The sequence below is a fragment of the Lepisma saccharinum genome, chromosome 29 (genome assembly GCF_977018435.1).
Source record: "Lepisma saccharinum chromosome 29, izLepSacc3.1, whole genome shotgun sequence".
Classification (NCBI taxonomy): Eukaryota; Metazoa; Arthropoda; class Insecta; order Zygentoma; family Lepismatidae; genus Lepisma; species Lepisma saccharinum.
Window position 1 is genome coordinate 22,318,348 of NC_139257.1, and position 27,458 is coordinate 22,345,805.

General features: G+C 37.8%; 1 protein-coding gene across 6 annotated transcripts; it reads right to left on the bottom strand.

Moving 5' to 3' along the window:
* Window positions 1-693: 693 nt before the first annotated feature.
* On the bottom strand, window positions 694-27,458 carry LOC145981606 (ribonuclease P protein subunit p20-like). 6 transcript variants are annotated; one of them, XM_083114970.1, is made up of 4 exons: window positions 27,384-27,458; window positions 10,131-10,307; window positions 6,500-6,668; window positions 1,245-1,494 (listed from the first exon to the last, which is right to left on the bottom strand). In XM_083114970.1, the coding sequence occupies exons 2-4, from the start codon at window positions 10,284-10,286 to the stop codon at window positions 1,385-1,387; spliced, it is 435 nt and encodes a 144-aa protein (XP_082971096.1). In that variant the 5' UTR covers window positions 10,287-10,307; window positions 27,384-27,458; the 3' UTR covers window positions 1,245-1,384. The 6 variants fall into 6 exon arrangements, with proteins under 6 accessions (XP_082971098.1, XP_082971096.1, XP_082971094.1 ...); XM_083114968.1 differs by lacking the exon at window positions 27,384-27,458 and adding an exon at window positions 27,255-27,296; XM_083114967.1 differs by lacking the exon at window positions 27,384-27,458 and adding an exon at window positions 27,113-27,248.

Consider the following 27,458-nt stretch of genomic DNA (forward strand, 5'->3'; position numbering starts at 1 on the left):
CAATTTTCAAGCTTTGTTATAGGTGGGAATCTATGAGAGTATCTGGCATCAGTATTAGCCTTATGAGGTACAGAAATTAAGTGAGGGTGAATTTTCCTGAGTATCCATTTTAGAAGAGACAATGAGACATAAAATTATCTAAGAGTTATATTCAAAGTTCTGTGCAAAATATAACCAACATGGATCATGTGAAGTTTGGGAATAGTCCTTTTTTTCAGCAAAGTGAAACAACAGTCAAGAATTTTGTTCACAAATTCAAGTGACATGTGAAGTAGTGTCCATAACAATTACGTGAAAAAATCCTAAATCATTATTTTGGCTACAAATGTAATTTCTTTCACTTCACCCACAAAATCACTATTCTCAGAATGCATGGAATGATTGATTGATTGATTTGTTGCTTTAAGTCCACTTTATGCACAGTAAGGCTAATCGGAACTGGACCTACAGTTTAAAGTGGGATCCGAACCACTATGTGCCTCCACCGGGAATCGAACCCGGGACCCCTTGCTTAGAAGGCGACGATGCTACCACTGCACCATCGGGGAGGCCACAGAATGCATGGAATGCTCTAAAAAGTACTTACGAGATATTTGTGTGTAAAATATCTGCTCCTCCATGCCTAACTTTTGCCTTTCTAGCTTGAGGAATGTCCTGGCATAAAAGGATAATAATTAACAGAAAGAATAGAACTTACAATCACCATTATTTTATTTCATAATTCTTCCTATGAAAAATGAACATACTGTCAGTCAGATTTACAAAATTGAATCAAAATAAATATAAGAATATCTATGAATTAACAGTATTAGAAAAGCTATGGTATTTCAGTATGAACCACATTCCATGGAAATATGGTGAAAATCTCTAATTCAACTTGAAATACTTATCGTATCTTTCCAAAAAAAGTAACTACATCAGTGCAATTGACAAGCACGTACAGCAATTAACTGAAGAAGTATGAAGACAGGGGACAGAACTTCTGAATATTCGAGAGTATTCTGTCCTGAAAGTTTCGAACACAAAAGAAACTTAAAAACAAACAACAGAACAAGAAAACAGAAGCTCCACGATGCTCGAAGCAACGCAACCTTGTACAGTCCTTCCAGATACATACGGATGAACACAATTACGCAGAAGTAAGTGTTAAGTCCGTCGGCGATGAATAACGGTGAGAACACCACCCACCACGACGGAGTCATGACTCCCTCGATGCGCAAGGTAAGGAGAATTGTGAAGCCCGTCACACATACGAGGTTTGTCCACAGTTCAAACACTGTCAGGCCTAGCCAAAGGACCAGTTCGTCTAATGAGAAAAACATTCTCGAATGTTTGTTTTCAAAGCCAGCCCTTTACATCACACCAATCACATGGAAAGAATTGTTCACTTTTGTGCTCCTAGAAGCGCGGTGCGGAACACTTTGATGTGCACTGATGAGTTGTGTCTTATCTGAGTGTCGTATTCTCCTTGATCATGTTCTGGTTCAAGATCATCTGAAATAAAAAAAAAATTATCGTCATTAGCAGTTCATAACTAGGGGAATGTGACACGCACTCATATTGTGAATGAAGGGCTGGATATAATTACACTGCATCATTTCTGCATGATATCACGTTTTCTTCGTTGCTGAATTTTACTTGCACTCGTGTCCAATTACATTGTGATTTTGTTTACTCTTGAAAATTGCATGGAACAATTTATGTGAACATCGTGGAAATTCTCTACAAGGTTTTGCAGTTAATGACGATTTTGATCCAAGAGGTAGGTTTTAGGTTATTCTCATTACTTATTTCTACATTACCTATTCACAATATGTTTTCAGTAACTTTTATTGTAATGCTAAATTTTTTTCTTTAAAAAAATCGTTACAACAAAAAATCACAAATGTGAAGCAATGTATATGAATTGTAGAATACCATTTATCTGTAGAAAGAGGACATTTTGTAGATTTTATAAACATTTTGTAAATAATAACAAACTTAGCAACATATTTTCGTTAATTTAAGAGGGGAAAAATAGTCTGCGGGGAAAAACATGGTATTTTCAGGCTCATCAACAAAGGGCTAACTGTGTTTTGTCCTTATGTGTGCTGAGTGCTCCTTTACAGCCTCAGCTTTTAATATTTTACTTACACAACATGTTATGTTATATTAGTCATATGCAGTGGTCGGAATAGCGCGCTACTTGTAGCGGCGATACTGTAGATAGCTACAAAATTTGTAGCTGTAGCGGCACTACATTTAGAAAATCGTAGCGGTAGCGAAGCTACAAAATTCCTGTAGTTGTAGCGAAAATTTCGCTACAGCTACATTTCTTCTCATCATTTTGAGGTAAATTTTGAATGTGGCAAGAGTTCCAAAAAAAAAAAAAGTATTGGACAATAATGATTGCTTTTGCAGGATGTTCATCAAGACAAAGTCTATTACAAGGAAATACAGATAATCTATATTATAAATATCTTGATATCACAGATTATAGATATCTGCTTAATTTATTTTATTAGTATCTGAATATTAATTCTAATATACATATAAATAACTGACACATTCCGGGTAACAGATATGTTTATTTTAGCTTCATCGCTATTTTGGGGGAAAAACATGCCTTGTTTACGGCACCCCTGAAAAAAAAAATGCCTAGTTTCCACCACCCCCGGAATAAATCCTGCGGACATCCATGGTGCAAGGGGCCACAAAATGCCATTAATTACTGTGTAAAACACAACTTACAGTGCAAAAACGAGCGATCCATTTTCCACTACAATGATATAGCAATAGTGCCAGCAATCAATGGCTCAGTATGTTAACAGCATTTACCATTGTCAGGATATAGGATCTCACCAGCAAGAAATTATTATTACAAGAACGATAGTACATACACTTTCTGGAATTACAATTATTTTCGTCATAATATTTGTTCACAAATTTTCAAATTACATTATGTTTAGAACATTCGGATTTACACATCACTTTTCTCAATTATCTCTGTTTCGCTTTTCTGTTACTTTTACTGATCATGGCAATGAGGATGAATGTTTCATTTAGTAATTTTCTTATCTAGAGTCGCTTTCTGTCACTTTTGGCTAATTGTGAGAATTAGGAAGAATAATGAATGATGATGAGCAGTGTGGGGAAGGGAGGAGCAGGAGGATCCTACAGGCGTCGTTCCTAGTTTTCATTTTGAGTTCACTTTATGCACAGATAAGCTAATCGAGACTGGTTCCAAACCACTATATGTGTCAACTCAATATTTATTCTCAAGGAAAATATGTTGATATATAAACGTAATCCTACCAAATTTTATTTGTGTACAATTGTAATCATTAAGTTGGGTATTATCCTAATTGCAATACTTGTATATCAAATTTGAATTGATATGCTACTTACGTACTGTCCGATTAAAAATTATAGATACTAGAGTTTGGACTGCAATTAAAATTAAAAATTAGCCAGTAGACCTACATAAAAAGAGTTACGTCAAAATTTAGCTTATTCAATTCTGCGTTAATCTATGCTAACTAAATTTTTATTCTGAATAGACCTTATATTTTTTATCGTCGTGAGAACATTCTTTTGAGTTTTGCAAACGATCGCTCTCTTTGAAATTCTGTAAATTAAAAATGGTTCGTCCAATCATTGTGAAATTTTAGTACAGTGGAGGGAGAAAGGATTTAAACACAATTCTTAATTTTAAAGTTTTCAAAATTTGTCAAAAAAAACTGTTTTCTTCAATTTTGCGAAACAATTATTTCTAAGTATTGGGTAGGCCTATAAATACAATATTGGTATGGAAGCGTCACACTGTAAATTGTTCGCGACAACCATTCATAATGCGCAGCTCTTCATGTATGTATCCGATTAAAATCGTGTGAAATGGCATGCGAACTTCTCTCCCTAGACATCACTTTGATCTCGATGTATTACCGATGCACTAAACAAATTTTAAGGCAGTTTTCTAACACCTCGAAAAGGAGCAAATTGGTACAAGAATTCAGTCATAACTTTTTACTGGTTAAAGATATGTCGAAAAAAAATTCACCATTGCATTTCTCGTGAAATTCTACCCTTATTTGATATATCATATCAGCCCTTCCCATTTAAAATTCTAAAGTTGAATTAAAAATGGCGGACACCAAGATGGCCACCAACCGTGCGGGTGGGGTCAATGTGGTTCTCCCTTGGCCTGGCAACGATTGGTCATCTCCACTTACATGTTGCGCGCTGCAGTGGCCTTGTACCGAGGGTGTTAAGTGACTTTTTGAGCCACCCTGTATATATAATGTGCGCGCGATTTGTAATTAATACACTTACAAGGGAGGTCTAAGTCCCTCCCTCCGATTTCCATGAAACTTGGCAGGTGTATGGAGGGTCCCAAAGGAAGAAATACGTGTTTTTGTGTTCCAGTTAAAAAAATGGTTTTAGGGGGCAAAGCCCCCCTCAAATGTCAAGATGAAGACAAATTCATGCGGGGATCTGCCCCTGTGTGTCACTCAGATTTCCATGAAACTTGGCAGGTGTATGGAGGGGCCCAAAGGAAGAAGTACGTGTTTTTGTGTTTCAGCTAAAAAACTGTTTTAGGGGTCAACCCCCCCCCTCAAATGTCAAGATGAGGGGAAATTGAAGTGGAGATCTGACCCCAAAACCACGTAAATATGGCATAGGAAGAAACAGGGGTCATAGGGCCCGGCCCCTCTATACACCTGCCAAATTTCATGAAAATCGGAGGGGGACACAGGGGTCAAATGCCCACTTCAATTTGTCCTAATTTTGACATTTGGGGGGGGGGGGTTGCCCCATAAAACAGTTTTTTAGCTGAAAGAAACAAACACGTATTTCATCCTATGGGTCCCTTTATACACCTGCCAAGTTTCATGGAAATCGGAGGGGGACACTTAGATAACGTACCTTGTTAGTCTTACACTTTGTAATTATATAATACTGCATATATTATAATGTTTTATTTTAATTTTTAAAACTGTAACTGTAGAACAATTGTATAATTTTTGTATAACATTTCTATCTTGTTAAATGTGTTAAAGGTTTCATCCTGGAATGGAATGTCTCACATTTATGTGTGTTTCCATTTCCAATACATTCGAATGAATACATATTCGTTTCAATGGCATTTACAAAATCACCTATGGCATTTCATGTTAAACAAGTAAGACTATTTTTGTGCACGAGTGTGTTAGCCGATGCGTAGCAAAGTATTTTAGGAAGAACACTTGAAAAAAAATCTTGAAGGTTTCTTTGTAATCGAAGATCATAATACCTTTTAAGGTGTGGTAATATTATAATGGGATTGAGATACCAAACTCTCGGATCCGGATGCGTAACTTTTGGATCCGGATCCGTTTGGCCATCCCTAGTTCTGATCTCTGGTTATATGATACGGGGCTGGACATTTGTGTCTGTGAGTGTCCCTTTATTACTTTCATCTAATCGATAAGTCAAAAGTGAGAGGAAAGCAACATTGAGTACAAAAATTACATTTCCCAAACAGACTACAAAACTTAAAAAGTCCCTTTACAGTCCTTCCTTTTCGAAGGGCTGTTGTGACAAGGAGCTATTTCAATGAAAACTAGAAAGGACAATCATGTCTATATTACAAGATCTATCACAATAATAAAATATAATTCAACAATGTTACTACCATATTTCGCTGTGCAATTATCGGCAGCGTTTATGTTCTTTTCATCTATTTGGCAAAAAAAGTGGGGTGCGACCATTATGTGAAGTTTATTAAAAAGAACTGTGCAGGCAAGGCTGGATTAAGGTGAGTGCTATTGATGCTGAAGCTGAAGCATTAGGACCATTCCTGAAATAGACGCTGATGAAAACGCACGAGAATTTTCCAAAAGCTGAACAGTTTTCTTTTGCTATATTAAACTGAAAATAAATCTTACAATGAAATTTGGAGCCCTAATTTCGGACGTCTAGACACAGCGTTACTTATTATACAGTTACTATTATTCTTTGCGCGGTGACGTAACTATAACATTGTCGTGTTTATTGTTCACCGAACATTTCAAGCATCAGGCCCAATTTCGTCTTAATCCAGACCTGTGTGCAGGTTTTACCAGAACTTAAAAAAAAATATATATATTTGTTGGTGCAAAATTAGGATACATAAAATACTTGTGAATATATGTTATAATTGAATATCGTTCAAACTGACGTTTAGTGAACGTTTTCCCAGTCTGAAAAAAAAAGTTGAATACATTAGTTTTTATTCATTTTTGCATTATAGTCAAAATATTACACTAGAGAAGTGTTGTGAAGTACAGACACACAAAATTCAATCTTCTGTGTCCGAAGATTGTGCACCACTATCATTTGTTTCATTATCTGCTGTGCACATACAAAATATGATATTCTCCACATGATGATAATAGTAATATGTAAATAAATGTCTATGCATGTTGTACACATTTCAAATATCTAATAAGAATAAGATTGACAGATTATCTTTGCTCTTCTGAAAAGGAACACAACTTACCTACAATTTCTACTGTGGAGGTGTTTACAGACACTTCAGCTGTTCCACAAAACTTTTCCTTCAGTTGCAGAGCTATGTTAATGGCTCTCGTCACAGCAGCCCCCAACCCATGGATGTATATTTCCGTTTCTCCACTGTCCAACAGCTTTTCACAGCGTTTCAACTGAGCCTTGGAAATAAAATAAAACTTCAGTTTGTTTCTGAGCAAAATCATGCACCATTGATATGAATCCGTGGAATTCATCTTAAAAACTCCATCACACTTTCTGTTGTAGAATTTATGCAGTGTTAACATTAAATAAGGCAGATATAGGTTTTCAAAAATTCATCTGGAGACCATATTTAATAAATACCTACACCGGGAGTCACGATTTCCACAATGTAAAACAGCAGGAGGGGCATTCCAAAAAAGTGGTCCTATTCCACGTAAATAACAAAAATTAATCTGAAAATTATTATTGTTTCTAATTGTGTTAAAGATTAAATGTTTGCGAATGTATTTAATTTGCACATTTCACCAACAAATATTATTAGCATCTGTAGCCTACGTAATTCACAAGACAAATGAAGTCAAATCATTCTACATTTTTAAGGCGTCTTACATTTTTGTTAATGCTTTTCATTAGGAGTGTGCGGGATCCCGAAAAGTTGGGACCAGGATCGGGAAAAAAAAAAAAAAAAAAAAAAAAAAAAAAAAAAAAAAAAAAAAAAAAAAAATCCATCCTGATTCCGACTTTGGGAAATGACTTCCTGACTTTTTGGGATCCAAAGCAGTCGGGGAAATACCGAATGGTCAATTTAAAAAGTCATTAATTCACGATGTTTTCTGCATTTTAAATGTCTGGAATTTATCGGAAATTGTTAGTTTTTGTACCAGAAATGCAAAAACAATCACTTAAGGTGAAAATGACGTGTAGAATTCAAGATTTCAAGAGTTTCGGGAAATTTCAAACATTTCCCATCCTAAAAATTTCCAGACTTTGTCGGGAATTTGAGAATTTTTCCAGTTTCGAATGTCAGGATATAAAATAATTCCCATCCAATCCTGTCCCAACCCAAAAATTTCTGTCCTGCACACCCCTACTTTTCATGCATTCAGCCTATGGCATCATACTAGTTTTTTTTAATTGTTAGCAGACACCATAAAGCACTACATAATTCTGTAGAATCAGTTCATTATGAATATTTGCAACCAATCTCATGTCTTGAATATTATATTTTATGTATGAAATGTCACATACAACCTGGAATGCCCCAGGAGCAAAATATCAGGTGAAACCAAGGCTGACTTGAAAGAGCAATGACACAGTATGCTGGAATGCCCCAGGTGCAAAATATCAGGTGAAACCAAGGCTGACTTGGAAGAGCAATGACACAGTATGCTGGAAAGGCCCAGGTGCAAAATATCAGGTGAAACCAAGGCTGACTTGGAAGAGCAATGACACAGTATGCTGGAAAGTCCCAGGTGCAAAATATCAGGTGAAACCAAGGCTGACTTGGAAGAGCAATGACACAGTATGCTGGAAAGGCCCAGGTGCAAAATATCAGGTGAAACAAAGGCTGACTTGAAAGAGCAATGACACAGTATGCTGGAATGCCCCAGGTGCAAAATATCAGGTGAAACCAAGGCTGACTTGAAAGAGCAATGACACAGTATGCTGGAATGCCCCAGGTGCAAAATATCAGGTGAAACCAAGGCTGACTTGGAAGAGCAATGACACAGTATGCTGGAAAGGCCCAGGTGCAAAATATCAGGTGAAACCAAGGCTGACTTGGAAGAGCAATGACACAGTATGCTGGAAAGTCCCAGGTGCAAAATATCAGGTGAAACCAAGGCTGACTTGAAAGAGCAATGACACAGTATGCTGGAATGCCCCAGGTGCAAAATATCAGGTGAAACCAAGGCTGACTTGAAAGAGCAATGACACAGTATGCTGGAATGCCCCAGGTGCAAAATATCAGGTGAAACCAAGGCTGACTTGGAAGAGCAATGACACAGTATGCTGGAAAGGCCCAGGTGCAAAATATCAGGTGAAACCAAGGCTGACTTGGAAGAGCAATGACACAGTATGCTGGAAAGTCCCAGGTGCAAAATATCAGGTGAAACCAAGGCTGACTTGGAAGAGCAATGACACAGTATGCTGGAAAGGCCCAGGTGCAAAATATCAGGTGAAACAAAGGCTGACTTGAAAGAGCAATGACACAGTATGCTGGAATGCCCCAGGTGCAAAATATCAGGTGAAACCAAGGCTGACTTGAAAGAGCAATGACACAGTATGCTGGAATGCCCCAGGTGCAAAATATCAGGTGAAACCAAGGCTGACTTGGAAGAGCAATGACACAGTATGCTGGAAAGGCCCAGGTGCAAAATATCAGGTGAAACCAAGGCTGACTTGGAAGAGCAATGACACAGTATGCTGGAAAGTCCCAGGTGCAAAATATCAGGTGAAACCAAGGCTGACTTGGAAGAGCAATGACACAGTATGCTGGAAAGGCCCAGGTGCAAAATATCAGGTGAAACAAAGGCTGACTTGGTACCACAATTGGTAGAGCAATGGGACAGTATGCTAGACCCCCAAGTTTCAGCTTTCACGTACCAAATAGTAAGGTTGTGTGTGCTTTCCACATTAATTTATTATATACGTGCTAGTACCTGGCTGAAATCTTAGGAGCAAAGTTGTTACGGTTCTGCCCAGGAGACTCGAACCAGTACACGTCCCATAGTCCAGGCCAAAATCCTGAGGCCTTAGACCATCCAGCACAGTGGGGGACCAATTTCCTATGTACACACTAGAATGTATGCTGACAAAGATCTCTAATGTTTTGCAACATAACAGGAATCAATTTTATGTTGGAAACATTTGAAAATTAAATAAATAATTGAAACTACAGCTGTAGATTTTCCTACTGGCAATGAAATAACACCTCTACTAGTATACATCAACAGTGAGGATACCAGAATTATTGGACTGTGCTTCCCAACTGACAAGAAAAAAATGTGTTCTTGATTTCATCTGCATGGTTGTTGGTTGCTCTGGGCTAATTGAGAAGATAAATATTTGCATAGTTATACAAAGTAGGGATGAGACAGATTATTCGATACTCTATTTCCGTGTATCAGAAATATTACTGATTATTTTACCGATCCAATATATCTATAAATATCTTATAATTTTTATGAATAATCTTCATGTCATACTTTTAAAAAAGAAAATGTCTAAATACGCAGCTTCTTTTGCACTGCAGTCACTTCAAAACACACATGTATTCAGGTCTTCAAGGAACATTTGTAATTTTATATTGGTATCGGAAAATTTTGTACTTTATCGGTATCAGCCAAACCTTCATATCATCCCATTCGTAATACAAACTAATTTCCAATTTTGAAAAACTTTGTATTTTGCCAAAAGAAGGATAAATCCTGTAAAATAAGCTATTTGCAAAATGGAACAACATATGCATTTATGGCAAATGAAATATAAATATGGCTCCATTAACTTACATTTTTGTCAAAATGCCCCGGAAAACAATTACTTTTTAAACATGCATGTACTTTCATATAAATCCTTAGTCTAACATAGGGAAGGTAGTTGATTTACACATGAACACATCAAATAGTGAGGTCATTTACCTTGAAATCTGTTTTATTTGTCACATACACATCATTATTTCTGCGAGGTAGACGAGGTGGAAGTCTCTTCCTCAAGCTGTATTCCTCAGGATCAAATTTTATTCTTTCCCTTTTCTTTGCATCATCCTTTCCTGCTTCAGTTGTTGAGTCAGCCATTACAAATCATTTTTCAAAGCACTGAAATGAAAATGGTACGGAATAGTTTTTCTGCATCTCAACATATCAAGTATGGAGGCATTAAAAATACTCATAGTGAGTGAGTGAGAGAGAAATGATTTATCAATTTTGCATATTTCATGCTGAATTGCTTTATGTGTTCAGCTTATATTACAGGTACTTTAGGAGTTTATCATTACTAGAGCCCGGAAGTTTGGCAAAATGCCTCTTTTTATCTACTGCATATATTGATAAATTTTTTCCGGATATACGTTTTTTATGTTGTTTCGAATGTTTTAGAAGCCTTTTCATTCTGCCTATTTTGCCTATTTGAGACCCCACTGCCTATTTTTAATTATAATGCCTTTTTTTTGCCTTTTTCAATGAAATTTGACCTTTTTTTTAAAAAAAGAAATGTTGGCATTTATTTTTCTTCCGTTTATTATGTGAATAATGTTTGCCTTATTTAAGTAATATTGAAGTCACGCATGTTTCAACATCGCTGAGGGAGAAAAGTGTGAGAAAAAATATTTCATGCTCAGTTAGGATATTGCCTTTTGGTTAACATTTCCTTGTGCATGATTGACTGCTGAAGTGGACAGGTTGATTTCGAACACAAAGAAGATATTTCTGAAATCTCCCTCTCGAACCCGAAAATTTCAGGAAGTTGCGATTGAGCTTAGTTTACCTCAGCAACCAGTCTTGACGAGATAGGGAACCTGGATATCAGCAGCTATATATTATGCTAACAACCTTGAAAAAATCAGTGAGGTGATCGATGATCTTCCAGAAAATGAAGCGGCTTCAATTCGTGAAGTAAAAAACTCCTGTGCTATTCAGAACTGAAGAATGAACTGTAGTTTATTTTTGCACATTACGGTGCATTGCCAGAGACAATTACAAAGCTAGGAAAAAGAGGCGAGACTCTTATAGCATCCATGAAAATCTTCGAGGAATCTATGCAGCAGATGATGGAAGTGCCAGGAGAAAAGGAAAACTGTTGCGAAAAGTGCAAGCGGATAGTGAGTGCAAATAAGGACTTGAAACAATTGAAAACAATTTGTGATATTCTAAAAGGTGAAAATGCTGTTACCGAAATGAGTCCAGCTACATTAGCTTGTTTTATGTATGCTCCAATATGATCTGTCGACGTAGAAATATCATTTTCTATTAAGAAAAACATTCTCTCTGACAGGCGACTATCAATGAATGTTGAGAACTTAAAAAAACACCTTGTAGTTATGTGCAATCAAGATGAAGAAAATTGAAATGCTCTTCCCAATGTAGATTTTAAAATGTGGCCAGAAATTATATATAAAAGTAAGCGACTTCCAAATATGGCTTTTTTTTTTTTGGTTTATTTTGCCTTTCTTTTCATTTTAAGTGTCTATTTTCCACATTATAAATGCCTTTTTGCCTGCCTATTTTAATGAAAATAAATGCCTGAACTTCCGTGCTCTAATCATTATAATGATAAGGAAGAATATCAACATTTAGCAATGAAACAGCTTACGGTATGAATTTATAATACATACCGGAAGTACGAGGGGCGATCAGGTCGCTCCGACCCTAACATAGAAGAAATGACGTTATGATTGATTTTTTATTTTGTTATTGTTTAGTGATCCTTTATATGCTTTCATTCTGAATTGCAAGTCTGAGTACCGTACAGTTTTCTTTTACAAGGGTCTAACTGAGTGAAGTTGTGTCAATGTGTCAGAATGGAGAAAACTGAGGTGAGAGCGGTGATCAAATATTTTGTGAAGAAGTGGACGGTATCCAAAATTCATGAGGACTTGGTGGATACACTAGGGGACACTGCTCCTTCATACAGTATGGTGAAGAGATGGTGTCGTGAGTTTAATTGTGGGAGAGAGCGTGTGAGTATGAACATGCAGGTGGAGCACCAAAAACTGTCATGATGACCGAAAACATTAACAAAGTCCACAATATCGTGCTGAAGGATCGTCGAGTCACTTTTCGTCATGTTGCTGAGATGTGTGGCCTGTCATATGGCACTGTGCAAAACATAATTACCCAGGAATTGCAAATGAAAAAAATTGCTGCAAGATGGGTCCCTCGAAACCTCACCCCAGATCAGAAGCGCACCCGAGTGCTCATCAGTCAAGAACTTCTTGACCAGCTTCGTGCTGATATAGATGATTTCCTTTCCCGATTTGTAACTATGGATGAAACATGGGTCCATCACTTTGATCGAGAAACAAAATCACAAAGCATGGAGTGGAAACACCCACATTCTCCACCAACGAAGAAGTTCAAGGTGCAAACGTCAGCCAAGAAGGTGATGGCCTCAATTTTCTGGAACTGCGAAGGTGTCCTTCTTGTGGACTATCTACAAAGAGGCCAAACCATCACTGGCACATACTACAATGACCTAATCAAGAAATTACATGATTCCATCAAGAAAAAGAGGTGTTGAATGTTGACCCGTGGTGTGCTCCTTCACCAGGACAATGCACCTGTCCACATCTCATGCATTGCGAGGGCCGCTATCGCAGATGCATCGTTCGAATTGCTGCCCCATCCACCCTATTCCCCAGATTTAGCCCCCAGTGATTTACATTTGTTCAAACATTTGAAGAATGACATTCGTGGGCAAAAATTTTCTGATGAATTTGAGGTGATAAAGGCTGTGGACTCATGGTTGGAGGACCAGACGGAAGAATTTTTTTTGCAAGGTATCCAGGCGTTGGAGCTCCGATGGGAGAAGTGCATTGGAGTTGCAGGGGAGTATGTTGAAAAATAAAAAAAAATTGAAACCCTATTGCCGCTCTTTCTATGTTAGGGTCAGAGCAACCTGATCGCCCCTCGTATCTCCAATTGCTTTCAAATTCGGCAGTATGATTTAACAAATGGGGAGTTCATTCGATTACTTTCAAATTCGAGATACTCACTACCTTTGGCCTCCTAATGGTGAATCTCAAGTTGAAATTTGGTGCTGGTGTATAGAAATTGCAAAATTATGTGCAATTATTAACGGTATGATTGTTGATACACTATAAACTAAAAACAAAAAGATTAAAAATCAGCAACTTACGTGTGTGAGTATGAGATTTTTCGTACTACGTTTCGGAGGTTACACTACCTCCTTCTTCAGGTTGAAATGATGTTATTCAGACACCTAACATGGTGCCTCGTCGTGAGGCACCATGTTAGGTGTCTGAATAACATCATTTCAACCTGAAGAAGGAGGTAGTGTAACCTCCGAAACGTAGTACGAAAAATCTCATACTCACACACGTAAGTTGCTGATTTTTAATCTTTTTGTTTTTAGTTTATATTTATTTGTGAGTAATTCGCACATTATCAGCATGTTGTTGATACACTATTATGGTAGCCATATTTGATGATGAGAACAATTAAAGATCGGTATTTGTCACTTGGAGATCATTGATCGTGGAAGAATGGAGGAGGGAAGAGTGAAAAGATCGTTAGATGACAGTGACGATGAGGATATGGAGGGAGAAGAGGTTGTGGAATGCAGCTTCAAATAGAGGTAAGTTTGGCAATGGTGCGGTTCCTAGAGTGTTGTGCCAAAAGTTATACCAGGTGCATGGAGCCTTTATTTGTATGTGAGAAAATGGCATCTTGAATTGTATGTTTGTTGAACGAATCATTGACGGTAAGGATAGGTTACGTTAATTTTCAGTAACGGAAATATCTCCAATTTGTTTCAAATTCGGTATACTTACTACTTTTGGTATCGTAATCATGAATGTGGAGTTCAAATTTGGGCATGGATTGGATGTTTGTTCGACGAATCATTGACGGTAAGGATAGGTTACGTTAATTTTCAATAACGGAAATATATCCAATTTGTTTCAAATTCGATATACTTACTAATTTTGGTCTTGTAATCATGAATGTGCAATTGCAATTTGGCACTCATTTGGGGGCAGGTGACTCTGGCCAATTTCTAACATGCCCTTAAAAAGGGACTCTATAGTGAAAGCCGGGTAGCCGGAGCGTAGAATAGCAGAGGCGGGCGGTAGGTCAATTATCCCAGGGGCGTAGCCTGGAATCGGTGGGAAATTTGGACTTAAAAATTTAAAACTGCAATATCTTAACTTCAAATGGCTATACATTCGTAAATACTTCTTTCCACGCTCCAGATTATTGTTCAGGAGTGTATATATTGTTTTTTAGGTATTTGAAACAGAACATTTTCCGATAAATAATGAGGAATTGTACCGATCGCAGACCACTTAATTTCGGTTATTTTGCAATTTGTATGCGTGAGCGCCAAATTTTAACTGCAGATTCGTGATTAGGAGGGCAAAATTAGTGAGTATGTTGAATTTGAAACAAATTGGAGAAACTCCGGGTATCGTAAAATATCTCCAATTCGGCATACTCACTAATTGTAATATAATTAAGCCTTGTTTCCATATTGAAACCAATAAGTTGCTGACCAAGGCAGTTTATTAAGGTAAAAACACTTAACACGTAACGTTTCGACCCTGTATCAGGGTCTTCCTCAGACGAAGAACTAAACTAAAATGATGAAATAAACTACACACAGAAAGATTACATACACAAAGCAGGGTCACAAGCCACACAACAACAAATCAAGTTGACAGTCCTTATCTAGGAAGATTTCTACAAAGGAATTAAACATATCACCTCCTGACAGTTGTTGACTAATGGGTCTACTACACTGACAGGTGATTGGCAGGTCAAGATCAGCAAGAGTCTAAGAACCACCTGCTCACCACTCCCCCACCCCTCCTGCCTTTCTGGTTATGGGTGAATACCTCCTCCTCTGGTCTTATACCTCCTCTGGTGTATGTAATCTTTCTGTGTGTAGTTTATTTCATCATTTTAGTTTAGTTCTTCGTCTGAGGAAGACCCTGATACAGGGTCGAAACGTTACGTGTTAAGTGTTTTTACCTTAATAAACTGCCTTGGTCAGCAACTTATTGGTTTCAATATGGAAACAAGGCTTAATTATATTACAATTGGACATTTTCCGAGGCTGATGAGGAAAATCAATGACTGGAAGGACTTGAAGAGGAAGGACATACACAAGCAGGAGCAAGAAATATTCTTGAGGGAGTGTTTGGAGAAGGGCACAACACCAAAGGGACTGAAGATAAGTAAGAAGGGATTGGATTGTCGCACCAGAAGATGGAAGAGGTTAGTACAGAAACTTGAAAAAGAAATGATATGGAACGAAATAAGAAAGAGGAAGAAGGAAATCAGAACAATAAAGGAGAAACTGGCAGGAATGGAAGAAACCATAGAAGATGGACTCACCATTTTTACTAGAGAATTCACATTCCATGAAATGAGAAGCTGGCAAGAAAACTTTAGAGAGAAGGTGAAACTGAAGATGAAGAAGAAAGGAGAAAGACTGGGATGGAGAGAGGAAAGAAGAGAAGAGGAAGAAGGTGAAGAGGGCAGGAGAAGAGTGGTTATAATCGGAGATGTTCAAATATCAGAAGAAGAGGAAGCTTTTTTGAAATTAGGCCGAGGTTTCAAAGTGATGGAGAGAAATGTGAACTATGAAGAGATTGTATATGATATTGAGGAAGCGGTGCTACATATTGAAGAAGAGGCAGAAAGGGATAAGATTAGAAGAAGAACAGCAGCCACTTTGAAGAAAGAAATGGATAAACAGAGAAGATTAGATAATTTGAGCCAGAAGGAAAGGGAGGGTATGAAAAGAATCAAGACAAGGAACGATGTGGTGGTGGAACAGGCAGATAAGGGAGGGGCCACAGTCGTGATGGAAAAAGAATGGTACGAGAAGAAGTTTGAAGACCTGAAAGGGGACACGTATGAGGAGATTTGTGGAATGGAAGAGGAACGCAATATTAGAGAAAAGATCATAAAAGATTGTGGAAGGATGGGGTTTAAAAAGCTCATGAAGGATGCAGGAAGACTGCCCTGTTTAAAAGGCTTTCCCAAAATACATAAAGAAGAGATAAAGTTGAGACCGGTGATGAATTGCAGGGACAATATTTTTTAACCATTGGAGAAGAAGTTAAAAAAGGTAATTGAAGTGTTAGTGAGAGAACAAGAAAGCAGAGCCGTGAAAAACAGTGAGCAGGTGGTGGACCTTATAAAAGGTCTGAAGGAGTCTGGGGATAAAATCACAATGTTTAGCCTAGACGTGAGAAGCATGTTCCCGAGCATCAAAAGGGGACACGTAGTGGATATAGTGAGGAAAAAAGTTGGGAAAAGCATTATAGGAGAATGGGATAGTGAGAGAGTGGTACAAGCGCTGGAAACCATGTGGGACAATAGCTACAGCAGAGTGGGGAGTAAAATCATCAAGATTAGTGAAGGTCTAAATATAGGCTCTTGCTTGAGCCCTGTGCTGGCGGAATTAGTTATGAATGAATGGGAGAAGGAAGTGATAGTGAAAGGAGGAGATAAGTTAAGTCTATTTTGTAGATATGTGGATGATTGTTTTGGGATATGGAAAGGAACAAAAAGGCAGCTGAGTAAGCTTGTTAAAGATGTAGAAGATGAGAAAGCAGGGATATTCCTTGAGCTCGAAACGGAACAGGAAGGAACATTAAATTTCTTGGATATTGAGATGAAAAAGAAGAGAGGAATGGGGATAGTGGCTACATGGTATCAAAAGAAGTGTTCGGCAGGAGTGTTCTGCCACAAAAGAAGTGATGTGGGTGATGGAACTAAACGTAATTTTATAAGGAATATGGAAGACCGAATAAAGAAGATATGCACAGAGAATGGGGAAGAAGAAACCAAGATTAATAGCCTGTGGGAACAACTAGAAGAGAATGGCTATGAAAAGAAAGACAGACACAACATCAACAGAAGAAGGAAAGAGATAAAAGAGAGAGGACTGGAAGAGAAGGAAGAAAAAGAAAAAGAGAGATGGTTTGGTATAAGAAGTATGGGCGATGCCACAGAGAAGATATGCAAAGTGCTGAGGAAAGTGGGTATAAGAACTTACAGGAAGGGAGGACGCACTATTTTAAGTATAGCCAGCAAGAAGAATGAAGAAAAGAGAGAGGAGGAAGAGGAAGGGGTTATCTACGAGGTGAAGTGCAGAGGATGTGAAAGTGTATATATAGGGGAAACGAAGAAGAGACTTAAAGACAGGTTATAGCAACACATGGATGATGTGAGATTGAAGAGAGACAGGAATGCCATATTCAAACACACTAGAGAAACAGGACATGAAGTTGAATGGGATTCAGCTAGGCGAATAGGAAAAGAGAAGAGAGAACTAGTGAGAAAATGGAAGGAGGCCAAAGAAATAGAAAAGAAAGGAGAAGACATCATGAATTGGAATGGAGGGCTCAAGATAAACAAGGAATGGAAGAGTGTGTTAGAGAAAGTTGAAAGGATGAAGAAAAGGAATGAAGAAAAAAGAAGTATGAAGAAGGAAGAAAGAAGAGAAAAGAAGAAGACCAGAGGAGGAGGTATTCACCCATAACCAGAAAGGCAGGAGGGGTGGGGGAGTGGTGAGCAGGTGGTTCTTAGACTCTTGCTGATCTTGACCTGCCAATCACCTGTCAGTGTAGTAGACCCATTAGTCAACAACTGTCAGGAGGTGATATGTTTAATTCCTTTGTAGAAATCTTCCTAGATAAGGACTGTCAACTTGATTTGTTGTTGTGTGGCTTGTGACCCTGCTATGTGTATGTAATCTTTCTGTGTGTAGTTTATTTCATCATTTTAGTTTAGTTCTTCGTCTGAGGAAGACCCTGATACAGGGTCGAAACGTTACGTGTTAAGTGTTTTTACCTTAATAAACTGCCTTGGTCAGCAACTTATTGGTTTCATACTCACTAATTTTGACCTCGTAATCACGAATCTGCAGTTAAAAATTGGCGGTCACATCTAGAAATTGCAAAATAACCTTGTCAATTACCGGTATGATTCTCCATACACTAACATGGAAAGATATGAAGACGTCTTCCTTTCTGCACAACGGTCTTGCTACCCACATTGCTCCAAGTGTTGTGCAATAAGTGAGAGCGTTGATTTGCATGTGAGAAAATGGCATCTTGCGTAAAGGTGGAAAACATGTTTGCCCCACGAACCATTCACGGTAAGGTTAGGTTAGGCAAGCATAGTTAAAATTAAGGGTCATCATAAACATAGTTTTGAAACACTAATCATTGCAAAAAAATAGTTGTTTTCTTCATAAATCAAGGGTGTTTACTCCGTTCATGGACCCACTTTTTTAGACTTATTTTGCAATTTCTAGACATGACCGCCAAATTTTAACTGCAGATTCATGATTACGAGGCCAAAATTAGTGAGTATGCTGAATTTGAAAGCAATTGAAGATACTTCCGGTATTGTAAATTCGCTCCCAGCTTACTAAATGTTTCACAATGTCTTAAAAGTCAATGTAACACACACATTAAAACATTATGTGTTTTGGTGCTTGCTGTAATGAAACTGCACATACCAAAAAGTGTGTTGCAGTAGTTGTCATGTCTCTAAATTTTTGATGCTACTGGACATGTGTTTTCAGCTTCTTTTGCCAAACAACTTTCTCAACTTTGTATGATAAGAATGTGGATAACGTTTATTCAATATTGTTGAAAATAAATTAAGAATAGAATTTGCTACACACAATATTTACAAAGAAGTTTCTTTGAAAAATATATTAAATGTTTTTTCAGTGTAATTCTGTTAAGCACAAATACCATCTAATTGCTCAGGTTTTTTCAGGGTGAACGTTTAAAAAAAAAAAATCTCCAACTTTCTTCCAGGTTGTCCAGGTCAGTGGAAACCCTGACGTGTACTGAGTGCACTGTGAAAATATGCAATTCACCCACATTTGCAACCTAAGATGCCATTTGGTGAGAAATGCTGATATAGATAGATGATATAAGTGGGCCAGAAAAAAGACAACATTCCTGCAAAAAGATAAGGTAAGTTCAACATACTCCTTTAACATAAATATTTAGCCAAGTATTTAATTTGTATGATTTATAACAGGTGCATACACAATAAAGAGATTCGAATGCAGATGGATGATGTACGAAGTCAATCTACATATTTTTTTTGGTATATATTAAGAATACCGGAAGTATCTCCGATTACTATAAAATCCGGCATACTCGCTAATTTTGGCTTTGTAATCACGAATGTGCAGTTAAAAATTGGCGGTCACGTCCATAAATTGCAAAATAAGCTTGTCAATTACCGCTATGATTCTCCATACAATAACATGGAAACCATGTTTCTGATATGAAGACGTCTTCCTTTCCGCACAACGGTCTTGCTACCGTAGTCATAACACAATGTTGCTCAAGTGTTGTGCAATAAGTGAGACCAATTGCATGGAACATTCATTTGCATGTGAGAAAATGGCATCTTGCGTAAATTTGAAAAATATGTTTGCCCCATGAACCATTCAAGGTAAGGTTAGGTTAGGCAAGCATAGTTAAAATTATGGTACGTTCGTAGAGGACGGACAGGGGTGGACAAAATGTGGAGAAGTGATTTTCTGAAGGGAGTGAATGTTGTGCTGCAGTGAACGTGATTTTTTTTTTGAATGTAAATCTTGCAGGAGCAGCCATCTGTGTTTGAGTGTTGGAGTTTTTGTGCATTAATATTTCTCTCGTCGCAACATGGGTATCACAAAAGGTGAATGGAACAGAATCGAGAGCATGATGGAAAGGGTTGTTGCGAAAGAACTGAACTCTCAACTGGGAGATCTTGACGAGAGGAGAACCCTGGCCTTTGCTAACAACAAGGTTCAGTCGCTAATCAAAAGTTCCCTGACTCTAATGATAGCCGAGGCAGTGGAAGAAGTCGTTTGTAAAACAACTGAGAAATACGATGTCGAAATCAAGGCCCTTAGATCGACGGTGAGTGCACTGCAGTTGCATATAAAATCGATCGAACAATATGACAGAAGACTGAACCTCGTGATCCATGGCGTGGGAGAATATGAGGAGGAGAACTGCGAAGAGAAGGTGCTGGACATCCTCCGGGTCAAGGCGCAGGTTCCCATCAATGCATCCCAACTTCAGAGATGCCACCGCCTGGGAGCGAAGCGACGCGACGGGAGGAGCAGGGCGCTGATTGTGCGTTTCGTGTCTTACAGGACTCGTTGCTTCAGAAGAAGAAGATCCTGAAGGATTCCATCCCACACGTTTACATCACGGAAAACCTCACCTAGCAAAACCTGCAGCTGTTTCTCCAGGAACTTCTCAACGCATGTGGATTTCCGATGGCAACATCCTGGCATTTCACAACAACGCCACAGTTAAAATAGACAGCCTGGATGACCTAAACAAATATAGTTAGCACTCATTGCATACATTAACCGCCGTAACCATTCACTCTCTTCAATCATATGCTTCTCAACCTTATAGTTTTTAGTTTTATCTTTCTCCTTTAAATAATTTAATTTTGTCTCACACATACATATTATATTTTCTCTCAGTCATTTTATTAATAATGAGTTTCGTTTTTTCTAATGTAGGAAGAGGTCAATGTTGTGCAGTGTCAGTGACACAAAATTTGTTGGACACCCCTGAAAGATGTTCCCTGATATTTGCAAGAATGGCCACTCTCTCCCACGAAACTAGAGAACATGCAAAATTGGGTTATTCGTAGCATAAGAAATACGGCGCACACGACCTCACATGCAAGCAGAGAAGAGCTCCAATTACCCATGCTGGAATCCAGGCAAAAATATGCATTTCTACTAAAAATTCACCAGGCAATTAACACGCACCACCACTTATTAAGGGGCAAAGTAATGATATCTAGTAATATGCATTATCCCAGTCTGCGATCCAATAACACCAACAAAATCAGAGTACCAAAATGTAACAAGGCAAGATATGGATCAATATCCCTGTCATCTCTGACAAGTAAAGCGTGGAACCAACTGCCTGTAAATTACAGAACGGAGAGAAATTTGGCCAAATTTAAATTACAGATTAGGACATTAATCTATGAATACTGACACCTTGTCTAATCTAACTCATTGCCTCCTTCATATAACGTAGTTGCAAAATTATTTATTTTATTCTATTTCTTATATTCTTTAATTATATAAATTTATAATATTCCACTTTATGTATACTTATAAACAAATAGCATAACTGTATATTAATCCATGTAGGGCAAAAAGCTGTTTTCCTAGTTACAGATTCTATGTAAAGAAAATTGTAAGCTTAATTGCAACCCTACTTTAATTATAATAATAATAATAAATGTAAACATAGTTTTGAAATGCTAATAATTGCAAAAAAATATTTTCTTTATAAATCAATGGCGTTTACTCCATTCACGGAACCACTTTTTTCGACTTATTTTGCAACTTCTAGACATGACCACCAAATTTTAACTGCCGATTCGTGATTACGAGGTCAACATTAGTGAGTATGCCGAATTTGAAAGCAATTGAAGCTACTTCCAGTATTCTGTATTTGCTCCTTTTTTTTATTGCAAAATGGGTTGACATGGGAATGGCATGTTTTCCAGGAATTGTTCTTCTTTCAGAAATGAAGGTTAAAAATAATGCAAATGCTAACATCAAAGAAGAATGGGTGATGACAAAAAGACAACACATAAAAATATCAGTATTTTTGTAGGTGTCTGCTTGGATTCTAGATAAATATGTTTCCATCATGTAGAAAGAGAAAACCTACTATACGATAATGGCAAACATTATAAGCCTTGAAATAGTTCCTAATTCTGATATGGGTACTATTATAGTATGGGGGGTGACACCTATAAATCATATACTTCACACTTTTTTACATTGCTAATGTACTATTTTGGGTAACATTATCGTATGAGGGAAACGGATTCCTTCAAATTTACAGGAGAAAGTACTTACGGAAATCATTTTCATTAGCGTTGTGGAAGTTCCCGAATATAGATTTGATCCATTTTAATGTGAATGCGTGTTGTTTTCTGCGAAAATCTCTGTCCGACACGCTGTTTCTGCTCCCGCCAATTGCTTTCTGCATGAGAGTGCAATGTTCCGTGTGTTAAGATGATGCAACCCCGTAGCCAGTCTTTCAGCCTCGCCGTGTTTTCACTAGAACCACGTGTCGAGTATTTTTAATTTTTTTTGGAACGCGTTTACAATACCGGAACACTCTCCAATTGCTATGAAATTTCGCCTACTCACTAATTGAGACCTCTTAATCACGAATATGCAGGTAATAATTGGCGCTCAAGTATGGAAATCGATAAAAAAAACGAAATAAACTATGTTTTCTTAACGTAACGTAACCCTACCATAAGAACAGCAGCTCCACGGAACAAGCCATTTTCCCCGAATGGGTGTCACTTATCACACAACACTGTAGCAACATTGTGTTCTGACGTCACAGAACTCGTCTCTTAGCGAAAATATTAATATTTCTTTGTATTTATGCTAATGGAACCTAACCTAACCACGTAGGCATTCCTCGTCTGACGTCAATATTCAAGGTTGCAAGATTGTTGTGTGTAAAGGAAGAGCATTAACGAATTGCGAAAGAAAGATGGTTCCGACCCGAATGGGTGCCACTTATCGCACAACACTGTAGCAACATTGTGTTCTGACGTCACAGGAGAGACCTTTTTCATGTTAGGCAATACAAAGGTAACGCGTCTCTTAGCGAAAATATTATTTTTTCTTTGTATTTATGCTAATGGAACCTAACCTAACAAGCCTAACCTAACCACGTAGGCATTCCTCGTCTATTCAAGGTTGCAAGAGTGTTGTGCGTAAAGGAAGAGCATTAACGAATTGCGAAAGAAAGATGGTTCCGAATTGCTGTGTATGGACAATGAACGTGGTAAATCGCAAGGTTATTTTACAAGTTCTACACGTAAATGCGACGTATTAGCATAATTTCAAATCCGGGCACGAAAGTAGATATTTTCCGGTGAACGAGGTTGCAACACTGCATAAATCGACAAAACACTCTCAGAACGCCCCTAAGCCAGTACGCTATCACGGCCATAATGTGTTACAGATTCGAAATAACAAGTAACAGTAAGTACTCGTAAATAGAAAAAATAGACATTATCTTAGTTAGAAATGCATTATTTCGCCTGAAGAAATGTTCCACAACACGTTAGCAATGTAAAGAAGTCCGAAATATATGATTCGTAGGTGTTTCCCTCATACGATAATAGTACCCTATTTTGTAATGCGGAACATTTCCTAAGGTGAAATAATGCATTTCTAACTTAGATAATGTCTATTTCTTACATTTACGAGTACTTAGTGTTACTTGGTATTTCGATTCTGTAACACACACTATGGTGATAGTGTACTGGTTCATCGCACGTTGTGCGAGGGTTTTGTCGATTTATGCAGTGTTCCAACCTCGTTCACCGGAAAATACCTACTTTCGTGCCGGGATTTGAAATTATGCTAATACCGCGCAAACCATTGATGTTAGCCCCACAAACCATAGATGTTAGCCCCCAAACCATTCACGTTATCCTCAAAAAACATTTTCCGTAAGGTTATGTTAGGTTAGGCAAGCAGTTAAAAAAAATAAAAATAAAAAATACTAGACACGTCGTGTTCTAGTAAAAACATGGCCAGTTTGAAACACTGACTACGGGATTACGTCATCTAACACACGGAACATTGGGCGCCTCCAGGACCACTCAGCAACCCAACATTGTTGAGTAGCAAGAACCCTGGAGGCGCTTGCTACCTGGTTGTTGAGAAGGAGCGACCGCGGCTTCGCTCAACATAAAATTCTCTCGCTACCTGCGCTCAACTGTCGTCTGCAAGTCTGCTGTCTTCTGTTAGTTGCAACATGGCGCGGCGGAACTAAAAGATGCGTGGAGTAAAATGTATTTGCAAGTTCGATTATGTAGCCCAAGCGCACCTTTAGGTCGCGCATCCAATAGCCTTAAATAGTAATAACTTTTTCGTCACTATATTCTCGGAGAATGAGTGATCTGTCAAGTAAAAATACCAACAAAATAACGCAGTTAAAAAAGTAATGAACCCAAATACTGTTCACAACATTAAGTTGTTTTTTTGGCTAAATCGGATGAGCATGCTCTTGCAAACATGTGTTCAGCTTGAGATGGAGACCACTTTTTATCTCGCTACGTAAGTTTCGGGTTCGAGGTCCGGTATAGGCATGGATGTTATTTGATTGATTTGATTTATTTTACTGTGCATTTTTGCCACTTTTGGCTAATCGCGAAGATGAGGATGAGTGATGATATGGTGAAGGAACAGTCACAAGGAACAGCATGCCCAGGCCGGGATTCGAACCCGGGACCCGGCGTCGTAGCGCGATGTTTAACCACTCCGGGATATTATTTGTGAATGTCCCTTCTTCATGTCCCTTCTTTTTGCAAGAAAAATTGGCATCAAGTATCGAGGCCATTTCCTGGGTGAAATACATACTTTTCAAGAGAGCGTGATATCAAGAAATGCACCGTGTGATATTTGAAAATCCATTGGAAGGAGGATGGTATTACAATAACTTAAACGATGATCATGCAGAGTTAATCATAAAGACAACTAAAAAATGTGGCATATTCATGTATAAACGTCAATTCGTACGTGTTTATTTATATTGCTTTAATTTACATTCTTTTTGCAGCTACAAAAGCACAATCAGCAATTGATAATTTAAACTATATCAAACATTATTGCGTGAAAACAACGTGAGAACACCGTTATACAATCTTGCACACATTTTGCAATTTATACTCACTGTTCAACATTTCTGTTCGTAAGCCAACCTCCGTGGCTACAACGTCAGGGTCACGGGTTTGAAATCCCAGCCTGGGCGTTCTTTGTGAGTGTCCTTTCATCAATTTCATCATATAATCAATCATCCTCATCTTCACGATTAGCCAAAAGTAGCAGAAAAGCGACGATAAAAAACAAAATTCAAATGAAACTATTGTTCTTAAATCGTATTTATTATTGCGCTATTAACAATAGTTCATTTATTGATTTGTTTTATTTTACTTCATTTTCGTGCCACTTTTGACAAATTTGCGAAAATGGGAATGAATGATGATATGATGAAATTGATGAAAGGACACTCACAAGCATTCATTCCCAGGCCGGGAACCACACCACCACGGGTGCCGACCTATTAACAATGGCATGAAACTATTGAGGAATAATGATCCCATTTCAAAGTACATTCTCGAAACTAATCTTTCTTTCACTTATAGTGTAGCGTATGCGTATGTTATAAGTGTTTTAACAAAGGTTTACAACCAATACGGTCACACACACACAAAAAGCATTTCGGGTTCGATACCCGGTGTAGGCACATGGTGGTTCGGATTCCACTTTAAACTGTAGGCCCAGTCCAAATTAGCCTACTGTGCATAAAGTGGACTTAAAACACCAAACAAACACACAAGAAGTAGAGTGTTGTGTCAAACTTGCACTCCTATACGAAAATAATCTTTAATTTATACACATATATCCTTAAATAAAACTGGCCACAACCTTTCTACACTCAATGTCAGTCCTCCATGGTTATTACGTATTATTTTGGAGAAATAAAATTGTAACCACAGAGAATTGTTGTAACCAAAGCTCTCAAACTAGGAATATAACATTTCCCCCAATTGTATCTCTATAGATAGTAGACACAGATCTAGATCTACTCATGTTTTACTTCGAGATTAACCACATACTTTAATTTGAAATAGCATCCATATATATGTCATCACATCGATTCATAATCCATTAATAGTGACACCGTATTCAACAGCCCAACACGCCCTACCATTTTCGCTGCAGACGCCACAATGCAACGCGATGCGATTTTCAATTGTTTTCGGCTGGAACGTCGCTACTTCTCAACTTTGCATCCAGGAAAGGCCATAAAACTGTGTGACGTAGCAGGTCAACATTTGCTACCATGTTGAGCGATCCTGGAGGCGCCCATTGTGCTCTCATGCAGAAAGCAAATGGCGGCAGCAGAAACAGTGTATCGGACAGAGATTTTCACAGAAAACATGTATTCGCATGAAAATGGATCAAAACTATATTCACGAACTTCCACAATGCTACATAAAACGATTTCCGTAAGTACTTTCTCCTGTAAATTTGAAGAAATCCGTCACCCCTATACTATAATGTTACCTTTATTTTATTTGCATATGTATGCATGTAACAGTAAGCAACTTCCCATCTGGTTTGTTTTGGATTCTCTTTCGGGTGCTATATTCACATGTGTGAAGCATTCAGGCTGGTTTGTATCTTCTAACTTAATAGTAATCATATATCCTCATGGGCATTTTATGTATCCATACAATGCACAAGAGAAACACCCCATGGTTAAAACCACAATAAAACACATTAAATATGGTCGAAAATGACTAATCAGTACAAACTCTTGCCCAAGAACACCACTCACTATGGTTATTGTACATTGAAGCAGATTAAATATTCTGTACAAAAGCAATGTAATATACTTCACAATTTAACAATATAGAAGTAGAGAGCAGTGTTACATACAGACTTCATTTACAACTAAACGTAATATTTTCTTTTCTGATGCCCTCCAAGCTAGTATTCTTCAGGGATTAATCGAGAATTTTTTCATCTGCGAGGGGGTAAATTACAGCTAAAATAACCATAAATTGGGACTTTCTGGAAGATTTTTGAGGAAATTTATGGGAACGGTGGTGTTTGGATAAATCATCGATATCATTGCAAGTGATACAAATGGTGTGTAACGAAGTAGTATGAACATGCATACATTATGCAGTTGGATAAATACTGGTACTGCATGATAAACAGTACAGTTAATGAAAAAGTTTAGTGGAGAAGACCAAATAAATAGACACAAACCACACCAAACTGTTCTGGTAATTCACGTTCAGCATACCACTGATTTTACCTTTATACATTGGGTATAGATTTACTGTAATCAATCACTTCAATTCTACGAACTTCTGGTAACAAAGTGACTAAAATCAATATTATCAACTTAAGCTTTTTTCAACACAAATTACATATAAACCTTGATAAATCTCCAATACCTGAACAACAACACTTTCCAAATATTGCACAAAGAATCCCTCATCGCAATACAAGTAGAGAAAAAATATTAATAATTCCGTCTTTTAGGAGATGTGCACATTTCATTTTAAAATATTAATTAACATTACCTCTAAAATTAGCAATGAATCCACATACTCTCTTCATAACCAAATAACACATGGTGTTTGTATGCCTTCCCCGAT

Bases quoted from the DNA above. Each gene is read 5' to 3' on its own strand.
- LOC145981606 (XM_083114970.1), bottom strand. From the start codon at position 10,286: ATGGCTGACTCAACAACTGAAGCAGGAAAGGATGATGCAAAGAAAAGG. The intron at 6,669-10,130 runs GTAAATGACCTC...TTTATTTCCAAG, and splicing joins CAAATAAAACAGATTTCAAG to GCTCAGTTGAAACGCTGTGA. The intron at 1,495-6,499 runs GTAAGTTGTGTT...TTTTTATTTCAG, and splicing joins CTCCACAGTAGAAATTGTAG to ATGATCTTGAACCAGAACAT.